Genomic DNA, 11,223 nt, shown 5'->3' with positions numbered 1-11,223 from the left:
AATAGATTGGCTTTTAATTATTTTCAAACAGAAAGGCTCCAAATACAAGGCAAATAAAAGAGGTGACAAACAGCATCCTTGTTTTACTGATGACTCCACTTTTATACTGCCGCCTAATTTCCTATTAATTACTAACCTTGCAGTGCAATCTTTGTACACCATTCTTACTCCATCTGTTATCACTGCACCGGCTTTAACATGTTCTAAGAGCAAAAATATGACATCATGGACGACTCTGTCAAAAGCCTTTTCAAGGTCAATTTGTATCATGGCGACTCTGTCCTCTCTTTCATCGCAGCATTCCACTATGGTCCTTGCAGTATGTATATTCGAAAAGATCGATCTGCCTTTGATACCGCATGTCTGATAGGGGCCCACAAGTTCTTTTATAACGGTCTGCAATCGTCGCACCAGTACTTTAGTGTAAACTTTGTAGTCCGTATTTGTCAAGCTTATTGGTCTGTAGGCTTCAACCGCCATAAGTCGCGCAGGATCTTTTGCTGCTTTAGGAATTAAAATAACGTGCGATGTCCGAAAAGAAGGAGGTGCTTCCTTATTCTCGTACATCTCCCTTATCACGCGATGTAATGCTACAGCTATTTCACTTTTAAAGCACTTATAGAAAGCCCCTCCCAGACCATCAGGCCCCGGTGACTTGCCGGGACTAAGTTCGTCAATCGCATCCTCAACTTCTGAAAGACTTATTGGTCTGTCGAGCGCTTCACAGACCTCGTCTGATAATGTTGGCATTAATGGCAAGAAGTCAGTTTTATACCTTTCGATATCACATGTCTTTTTCCCCATCAAACTTTCATAATAAGACTCAAAAGCGTGCTCAATCATTCCAACATCACTAGTGACTTCCCCTTGATAAGTTATTTCTGTTATTTCTTTGGAAACCTCGTGTTTCTTCTCGTCACTTATTGCTCGCTTGGTAGGCGTCTCCCCCATCCATAAACACTCCGCCCTTGCCCTTAATACCGCACCCCTGTACATTTATTCATCCATGACTTCAAGTTGAGACTTAACTTCTTTGATTTCTTTCGAAAATAAGCCAGGCGAAGAGCTTTCTGCGCTGAGCATGTATTTTAGCCTAAGATGTAATTCCTTCTCACGCTCTTTTTCTTTCTGATAGACTACGCATGCTCTTTCAATCGCGGTTAATTTAACGTCTCTTTTGAAGAGTTCCCATTCTGCAATGAAGAACGCTGACGTAGTTATGCTGAGCAAATTTTCGAGCTTTTCTTGAACTGCCTTTTGAAAAACGTCGTCTTGCAAAAGCTTATCATTTAGCCATCAGCCACGAGTTCGATGTTTCAAAGCGGTACAAAAGCGCCTCTAGTGAACGCGGTAATGCCTTAGAAACGTGCCGTAGAAAGTTATACTGCGGTGTATATCGGTATTTATGAGCATGTAACTTACAGAAGTCGCAGTAACACGAGTAGCGAAGTACGTTCCGGCTACATTTCTTCTGCGCTTTCGCACACGGAGAGACATCTTGCGGCAAACACAGAAGACTCCCTCCTCGCAATGTGCGGCGCTGCCCCGACACGTGGCGCGCCACTCGCCCGCTTCTCCCCTGCGGGCCGTGCGGGGACCGGTGCGAGGATGCCCCACTACCCTTGCGTTTAATAAGTGTTCTCGCTCTCTCCCCTTCCAACTTCACTCGTCACTCGCACCCTCGCGTTTTGGCGACGTGGCTCCTCTTTCTTCTCACAGCGCGATTCCTAGGTGCAGCGTCCGATGCGGGACGCATCTGACCTAATCGCTGCGCCGTAGCGCGTCTGGTGGGAAAGCGTCCCCTGCGATGTGTGCCGAGCTGCTTCCGAGGAGTCATGCGTCTGCGTGGTGCTCCCAAGCGAGATAGAGGACGATCCCATCGAGGCGTCATCGCGGCTTTCCGTGCTGAACACGACGTTTGGCTCGCGTAGATAATTTCTCCCTCCGAGACACCGAGTTCTTTGGTTCGTTCCGCTTGCTTAGGCGCACGTTTCGTTGCCGCGCCGAACGCTGCGTTGCTCGGCGCTCACCGCGTGATTGGTGGGTGCAAAGTCCGATGCAGGGCGCCTCATAAGTGATCGCTGCGCCGTAGCGCAATGTCTTGCACCCCTTGGCGGGTCGACGGGAACGCTATCGCGCTCCACTCTTGAAGGCGTAGCTTAAGCGTCCTCCAATTTTTGTCTTCAACATATTTCGCAAGACGGGTAGTGAGCATCCTTTCATTTATTTAACAAAATTTTAGGCCAGTGCTATTGGTGGAATATTATCAGTTTTGCATCCTTCACCCCGATCTTAAGGAATTGAATTTTGCAAGCATATGTGATCCACGAAAATTTTACAGAGGGATTCACGGCATTTAAAAGATCATCAGGAGACTCCCTAGTTAATATTTTAACATGTAAGCGCTCACATCGTTAGAACCGAAAGCTGAATAAGGTAGCCGTTTCACAACTTTAGCCAATTATTCCATATAAATCTCTATGAAATCGTTCGACGGCATTCGTATAATGGAGCGATTTGTCAGAAGCGGAGAAAATCTAAGTTCTAAACACTTCGCAATTTCTTCTAATGACTCCGTCATTTCCTCGGAAGTTAAAATCAGAGTCAAAATTACATGGTCGAGGAATCGCTTTTCTACTACAATGGAAATTGACTAATTTTAATTTGTTATTGAATTTTGACAAGAAATCAATATGTTTGCAGTTGTATTCATCTTTTGCTGTCCGTTTAAATACACCTTCATAAAATTTATCGTCGCTCCAAATTTTAAGTTGATATTAAGCGTACTGCAGTTAATAATAGGTTTTTCCTGTTTGAAAAATTTTGGGAAGTGATCTCTACTAGTAGCGCTATCAATAGTCGGCCAGAAGGACGCAGATACTTGAGCTACAGAATATAAGGTCTATAAGTGGTGCTCGGTCGCACACAAACGTAACCGATCCGGATTTGTAACCATACAGGTTGTTATCCAACGACCATTTTTGGAGTACCATTATCCGGTACTGCAAGAATCAGTCCTCAAGCCCCACGTTAAATGGTGCGAATTGAAATCCCCAACAAGCGCTATGTCGCCAGCATAAGCCGATAATGCGCTTTCAATGGTGCGCATGTCGTGTACACCAGAAGTAATGTATGCATCTGTAATGATAATGGCGTTTCCTCCTAGCTAGAATTTCGAGTCGAAATTCCCAATAAAATTTTAGCCGTATGACAAATTTTAGTTGAAGCGAATATTGCTAAACCGCCGCCTTATCTAACTTGGATTACATTTTTTTTTTTTGCGCCAGAGGACGAGTACAGAAGGGAGACGTTGACAGCAGAATTCAAAAATTTATCGCAAGAAAAAAAGAAAGACACCCTTATACAGAATGCACAGTAGCGCCACACGTGATCGATACGTCGAACTGAGATTTGCAAAGAAGGCCGTTTATTTTTCTAACTGATCGATAGACGGGGCGTTTACGCAGATTTGACCACTCAGACTGATAGCACGTGCCTCAACAATTTCGCGCACGTCTTTATCTGTGCGCCTGGCCAGAACCGCACAATCTCCAAACAAAGGAGTGTCCCCCGCATTCATGACAGTGAACAGACAGATGACCGCCACGGTAATTTTTGTACTCTTAAACTATGCTCTCCTAAGTGGTTATTAAGACACCGTCATGTCTGTCCTATGTACTTCTTACCACAGGACAGCGGCAATTCGTACACCACTGCCGTCCTATGTTTAGGTAGGGCACAACTGCTACCTTTAGTTTGTTTTGCGTCTGTTCATTTGCTGCCTCTCGAGTGCTATTTTGTACACAGCGTCGGAAAGCCTCCTGTAGACAACCGTTACGATTGATTCTACGGGCTTGTCATGGCACGACTTTTTTAAAGCGTTTCCAAGACAGGTTAACAATGCCCCTTTTAACCCGTTTTAAATGGGCTGAGTTGTACGGTAACAAGGGCTTATTAACTCTAGGCTTATCATATGTATGTATACAACACGTGTGCTTTAGTCCGAGAACTCAAGCTGGGTATCTAAAAACCGCACTGCTCCTTCGGCGGGCGATTCAACCGTCAGTGTTATTACATGAAGGGATTCAGTGAAAGCTTTAAAAAGTTTATCTACTCTAGAATGAGCGCCCAGATTAAAAATTAACTAAGTAGTCATCGGCATATCTGAACATCAATAACGCTAAAATCAATCAATGCATCTGACAAGCTTCACTTATGATGGGCTAAAGATGTGTTGCTAACTATAGGCGCCAAACACGAGCTTATGCAGACACCTTGCAGACACATAGCAATGCGTTACACCTTCATCACTCAAGCAAGGAAGTAATGAAGGTGGTGAATTCATGTGAACAGCACTTCAATGACATTGTTGCTTGGACCGGCATGGTCTTCATAGTGGGGTCGCCGGTGCAGACTGGCAAGTTATCTTTATAGGCTCTGAAGCCAACTGTGGAGGCATGTCGCCAGCGCAAGCAGATTGTCGAGACCTGATCTCCAGCTATGCTCAATTAGGACTGCTGATACAGATGCGTGAACAGAAAGCACGAGTGATTGAGGGTCATGGGAGCAAAATAAGCACCGGAGTTAGCCTCCAATAAATTTTTGCTACTATCCCTATTACTGTTACCTATCACTTCAGAAATAAATGACTAGCCGTGGTGGCTACTCTCTTCGTTTCATCGTGCAGCGTGTATTAGCTCTAACCTTTGGAATGCGTGATATGTACCCTGCGAATATTTTTGTCCATTTAGCATTTACTTTTCATAAAATTACGCGCAGGAATCACATGCAGATGGAGTCTGTAGTTTCAGTTCACACACACAAAAAAGAAAAAAAAAGAAAAAGAAAGCTATTTTCGATGCACAAGCTCCAGAGACGATGTTGTTTGAGCTGCGTCCGAGCTGAAAAAAGAAATAAAAGATAAGCAAATAACTTGAATTGCAATTGGTCACGAAATACACCTTCCGGGAACGTTACAGCGCGGTCATTCCTTGCATGAACGTGTGTACATATACAGAAAGCCGACTGGCGTCACTACGCTATAGGCGGATAGTACTGCGGAGTGAGATGTCGCACGCCGCAGCCGGGCAAGAAAGACATCGAAGCACCCTGCATCATATGTTTTTCCTGGCCCTCTCTTGTGAACGCGACTGAATGCACGCGTCTTTGTGTTCATACGCGCCCAACTTTTTTCTTAATACTCCAACTTTAGAGAGAAAGTGTATAAATCGAACTCTGTGTGATTTCAATCACACTCCCGATGAAAGACGAATACCGGCCGTAACGCTGAAATGAAATGTTTGTTTTTGCTTTTCTACGTGTGCATGCACTTTTAAAGTTGCGAAACACCGACTCCGAAGAACAACTTCTTCCGCGCACGCGCGCGCGCGCGCGCGCGCGCGCGCACACACACACACACACACACACACACACACACACACACACACACACACACACACACACACACACACACACACACACACACACACACACACACACACACACACACACACACACACACACACACACACACACACACACACGCACACGCACACACACGCACACACATATCCTGCTGAGTGACCGTGAACCGCCACAGGTATCCCCCTCCCGGGATACTGGCGCACCTTGTTGACATGCAAAATGTCAGTAGTTCTACGTAGAGGTGCCACGGATCGGTCATTTTCGTAATTCGTAAGGTCCTTCCATCACTGCCCAGAGTGTTCCTTGGTTTGGATGCCACGGTGTCTAGTAGATCGCCAGGTCACCGACTTAAAGTTCACTTGGTAGAAACATCTTATCCTTCTTTTCGTGGTATGCGAGGGAATTACCATAGAGTTTCTCACTACATTACCTAGAGGGAAATCTGGCGCTGCTGCGCTGTGGTATGCATGGTAATGCCGGTATATTGTGGATTCGGATTGGCATCGTTCTCGTAGAGACAGGACACCTTGAAGACGCGCTTGGCAAGTACCGTTCCGTCTGTCACAATGATTCATTTTCTACTAGAACAGCACGTAAAAAGCTGTTTTAGCTTTATTATTACGCGAAAACATGTTTTGTTGAACTATGAGAACTTGTTATTGTGTGTACGACTACATGTTACGTAAAAAGTATCAGTGGGCCGCTAAAGTTGGAGGACAGACGACAAGGTTCGCGCTCGCTTTGAAACAGTTGGTCGTCTGTTCTTGCTTTTCTTCACATGGTCATGCATCGTGGGTGAGTAGAGATGTAATATGCGTGAATGGAAACATTTTATTAAGATTTTACTTTGAGAACGCGTTATTTGCGTAGCCATATCCACGTTTTAGACGAAGCCTCTTACAACACCAGCCAACACGAGCCTCGCAGACACATATACCGTCATTCCCATGACAGCACGGTGCCCGCTTAAGAAACTCCCATAGACGGTGGCGCCAGATTACCCTCTAGGTGTTAGAGTGAGAAACTCTATGGGAATTACGAACGGCAACCTTTCTTGCCTCTTCCAGATTTTCGTGCTTGCTGTTTAGCAGTGGTGAATAAGAAGGTATTCCCTACATCAGAAAAGAAGGCGGACATCTTGTCACTTCTTGTGGAATCCTGTGATATTCGTGAAAGAACTCCGAAAGATGCTGTATGAGTCGAGTCATTATAGTCCGATTTGTGCGTTCGTTCATGTTGTTGCACTGTGGATGCTGAGACGATGAATGCTGATGAATGTTGTGTTTCAAGGACTGTTTGAATTTGCCTGCGGCGAATCCTGTTCCACAGCCAGAGATAAATTGCTTCCGCTTTCCACCCAAAAGCTCAACAAAGAAGAAAGTAGCACACTCAGAAGACTACAGAGTAACACTTACACCCACGGAACACCCTTGCACAGACTATATCCAACGCTACAAGGATACCACTGCCCAATGTGGGGCGTACCGGACACCTTGGCGCACCTGATCCTCGAGTGTCCATCGCATCCAGGCACAGACGCATCGCCTTCATCGAAAGACTGTATCGCCAGACAAGGAAGCGAAGACCTCGTCGAAACGTGGGAGGCCAAGCTCGTCTCCGAAGACCTGTGAAATTTGAAATTTGAGTGCAGCTGTATACGTGTTTTCATTTCGCGATATATTGAGGGAAATAATTTGAGACCGAAATCATTGCACCGACAGGCAGTGGGCCGGTGCCGTCAGCGCCTTCGCAGAAGGAGGGGCAGCATGGCAACGCTGTCATGATGAGTGGCGTCGGAGCCAGCTGTGAAAGAAGTCGATGACGAACGCGTGAGCCCTGGCACGAGCGTGTTCGCGCGGTTACACCGAGGGACGGCGATGCTCAACCTAGGAACGGGTGCCTAAGAGCTGCATTCTAAAACGCTTCAGTTACAATTCACGCCGGAGCGAGGCTGACCAGTGGGAACGCTTCTGTGGGAACGACTGACAACTGGAAACGCCAGGACAGTTCCTGGACATCACGTAGCCTCAGTCCGTTTCAACAAACGAAAACCGCCATAAACAAGAACAAAAAATGAACGAACAGGTCACAAACAGACGTGAAGAAAGGAGTGCCTGATGCGTCGCTAACACCACGCATAGCGTAAAGCAGCAGAAGCAGCCACGTCAGCCAGGCGATGCGAAGTCGGAGCGTTGCCTTATGACCTGTCTAGCTCTTGCAATGTGGTCGAAGAGACGTTTCATCTGATAAGCAGAGCTGTGTTGATGCTGTGAACTGCTCGTGTCATGGCGATCAGCACAGAGCAGTAGTGGAGCTCCAGTATATTAGAGTACAGACCACGCGACCTTCTCTACTCGAAGAAAATAGGAGTATTGTAAAAACCATATCTATCGGAAAAGCGTCCGGGCAGGGCATCTTCAGTACTGAAACGAACAAAAAAACGTTCATTCCTCCTCTTTCAGCCGCGAAGATGGTTTTCAGGCAAGACATGTAGGCATCAGACGTCTCACTTTTGTGAGCAAAGGCTCACACATAACGCGTGGCGTGATCTATCGCCAAGTGAAGGAGCTTCTCTGACGAGCCGTATTCCGCAAAGCAACCGATAGTGCCCATGGCGAGAAGGTCAAAAGGTTGTTCTGCAGGTGGCAGAGACTCCAGTGATCCAAATCGATTGCTTTTTGGTTTCTTTCATTTCTGGCATGTATCGCAATGACGGACGTAAGCAGAAACGTCACTGATTTCTGGCCAGTATGCCCAAGTGAGAAGTGCGTCGGCCACGCCTTGTGAAAGGATTCACTAGCTGACAGGTGCGGTGAGCATTAACGCTAGATGGCGTACATTACAGGTCGAAGGAAGAAGACGAGCGTACGAAGTAGGTAGACGTGTTATTCTCACGCTTCTCTCAGAAGAGTCACAAGAAAACCGCTGAGACTCCTTGTGGCCTCGTCATAGCTTTGACGCAGGACATGGTACCTAGAGATCCCGGCAAGCCGGTGCCAGAGACCGAACTCCCAAAGGGCAAGCCAAGAAGACACCGCTCATCGGTTGCCGACAAAGAACAGCCAGCTTCGTCGATCTCGCTCTCCTCCACATTGCAGTCGAGGCAGTCACTTGACCTAATGCCTGATGCACCCGCTCGTACTCCTCACCCGGACCCTGAGCGCGGAGCTCAAGCCAGCCATCCTACCGCTGAGAGCAGCGGAACCACCGTCGCCCTTGTAGCTGCTGAAAAGATCAGCGTCTCATCCTCGAAACCTAATGACACACCCGTTGAGGCTGATCCCGAAGTCGTTTCACAATCGGAGAAACCGGCGGAACAGCAGTTCCAAATGGTACCGACCTTAAAGCGCCGACTGAGCCAACCAGAAACGCTCGCTGCGAAACTCTTCCACAGGAAGCTGTCGACATGTCCGTCATCAGCTGGCTCCGATGCCGCCCTCGCAGCGCAAGTCAGGGACAACACCAAGTTTTACAGCGCCACCGCCTTACTCCTGTTGGTCGCGGCGATCGTCGTGGGAGGACTGTTCGCGGTGATCTTCCTCTTTACCAAGTGGGAGAGCCAGGTGCTGCTCCAGGTTCCGGGCCTCGGCAGGTTCCGCGGCTTCGTCGTCGTGATCGAGAACCAGCCGCTGTACGTGTTTCGTGGGGTTCGCTTCGGCCAGGACACGGCAGGGGACAAGCGGTTCGGCAGGCCCACGGCTTGGACCACCAACAGACACGCGGTCACAGACGCGAGGCTGTCCAAACCGGGCTGCATGCAGAAACCGCCGAGGGAGAAAGACAAAGACGTCGAGCTCAACAACAACATGACCGAGGACTGTCTGCACCTTAACGTGTGGACGCCATGCACGGAGGCCTCGGAGCCCGGTTGTCGCAGGACGGTCGTGGTTTTCCTCTCATCGGAGGGTTTCCAGCAGGGCAACAACAACCACTACGACGGCCGCTGGTTCGCCGCTCTCGGCCAGGTGGTTGTGGTGGTGCCAAATTTCCGGCTGGGCGCCTTCGGCTTCCTCGACCTTGGCGTTCCCGGCGCCCCGGGAAACGTGGCGCTGGACGACCAGCGTCTGGCGTTGGAGTGGGTGGTGTCGCACATTGGCAGCTTCGGTGGCAACGCCAGTGACGTCGTGCTCATGGGCAGTGCCGCCGGCGCGTGGTCGGTGGGCGCCCACATCACTGGCGACGATCCGTTTTGGCGTCACGAACGGTTCGCAAAGGTCATCCTCCACAGCGAGTCGCCGCTCAGGCGATACTACGCCAACACCGCCCGCCGGGTGACGCAACTGTTGCGATGCCCGGTGGAAGACCGTCTGTCGCAGCTGTCCTGTCTTCGCAACGCCTCGGCGCACGACGTAGTGCGCGTGACGAGCGTGTGGGACCGCCGTCAGGGCCCGTCGACGACGCGGGCGCCGGAGTCAGCGGCACGCGTCGTCGGCCGTCGCTTCCTCGTGGGCGTGGTCTCGGACGAAGGATCCCACCTAGCTGACTTGTTGCGCAGGCTGCCGTCGCGGGCACATGACTTGCACTGGATGGCGAGCGAGTTTCTGTCCACCGTGTTCCGCATAAAGCTGAGCGCCGAGCTCGCAGACGCCTACCGCAGCTCTGTCACGACCGAAGGAGGCGATGCTTCTGGAGAAGGTTCGGCGGTCAGCCAGCTTCTGGGCGACGTGCTCTACGTGTGCCCGCTCATACGACTGGCGTTAGAACTTGCAGCCGAGCACAGGAACTTGGTGTGGGGATTTCTGTTCGACCACCGCGCCAGCTTCGCATCACCGTACGATGGGGCGGGTGCACCGCGGTTCTCGGAGCTCGACTTCCTGTTCGGCCGCGTCCTCGACGGCTCCGTCGGACCTGCCAGTTCAGACGAGCAGCGGCTGGCCAGGGAGCTCATCGAAGTGTGGACCGGCTTTGCCAAGAGAGGTTCGTTGCCCAGGGTCAACCAGCAGACCTGGCCTTCCTACGCCGACGGCAGGGCGGTCCACGTGCGCATCACCCAGCAGGGGCTGGAGGAAATGTGGGACTTCAAGAAGAACAACTGTTCCATTGTGGCCAGCTACGTTCCGTACGCTGCCCACGATACTGCAGCGTGAAGGAAAAAGAACACTACCGCATGATCCACGCCGAACCCAACTTCCAAACACTGATTGGACGAGGCGTGTTACTTACTTGCTACTACCTTGTTTTTTTGCTTGAATTAAGTAGAGACTATTGAACAACTGTTTTGCTATTAATTGGTTGCCCTTTCTCTTTATTGCTCCGACTTAACTGCACCATTGATATCGCTGGACTGTCGAGACATGTCGTAACCCACATGATTTTGTGCCGTTTCTAATTAATTTTTTCAGGACTACGTATGGAAACCGTTGCACTTACACTACTAGAAAACGAGTTACGCTGTATTCTTAGTTTCATAAGCTGCCAAGTGCGCAGACAGCACATAGAATAAGCTTCTCCTGCTTATGACCCTCACCTCTAAGGACCCTATATATTACACGTTTCCTAAACGTGACGTAGACATCCGTACGTATTGCCCGTCGAGACCACAGTGCTACATTTAGTTTATCTTCCGTGCTAGAGACCGCGTATTGTTGCTATCTGCGTCAGGAGCTGCTGCGTCCGCAAGCGTTTCATTAGGACCCCCTGGAGCTAAATTTGATATGTGTGGTCGCGCGGGAAGCTCAACCAAAATGGCCGGGTCGCATTCGCTTCCATGTCAACTTTTGTGCACAACCGCGAGGTTTACGGCTTTTCACAGTCGTTCAACGTAGTTCACGAAGAACTCCCGTGTTTATAATCGCTATA

The 11,223-nt window shown here is 49.3% G+C and overlaps 1 protein-coding gene across 1 annotated transcript; it reads left to right on the top strand.

The window, feature by feature from the left end:
• The first annotated feature begins 8,390 nt into the window (after positions 1–8,390).
• On the top strand, positions 8,391–10,652 carry LOC126540932 (acetylcholinesterase-like). Its single transcript, XM_055076459.2, has one exon. The coding sequence runs from the start codon at positions 8,391–8,393 to the stop codon at positions 10,509–10,511; it is 2,121 nt and encodes a 706-aa protein (XP_054932434.2). The 3' UTR covers positions 10,512–10,652.
• The last annotated feature ends 571 nt before the right edge of the window (positions 10,653–11,223 follow it).

The sequence above is a fragment of the Dermacentor andersoni genome, chromosome 2, assembly GCF_023375885.2.
Source record: "Dermacentor andersoni chromosome 2, qqDerAnde1_hic_scaffold, whole genome shotgun sequence".
In the NCBI taxonomy this organism is placed as follows: domain Eukaryota; kingdom Metazoa; phylum Arthropoda; class Arachnida; order Ixodida; family Ixodidae; genus Dermacentor; species Dermacentor andersoni.
The sequence above is the reverse complement of the archived record's forward strand: the minus strand, read 5'-3'. Positions and strand labels throughout refer to the sequence as shown.

Bases quoted from the DNA above. Each gene is read 5' to 3' on its own strand.
- LOC126540932 (XM_055076459.2), top strand. From the start codon at position 8,391: ATGGTACCTAGAGATCCCGGCAAGCCGGTGCCAGAGACCGAACTCCCA.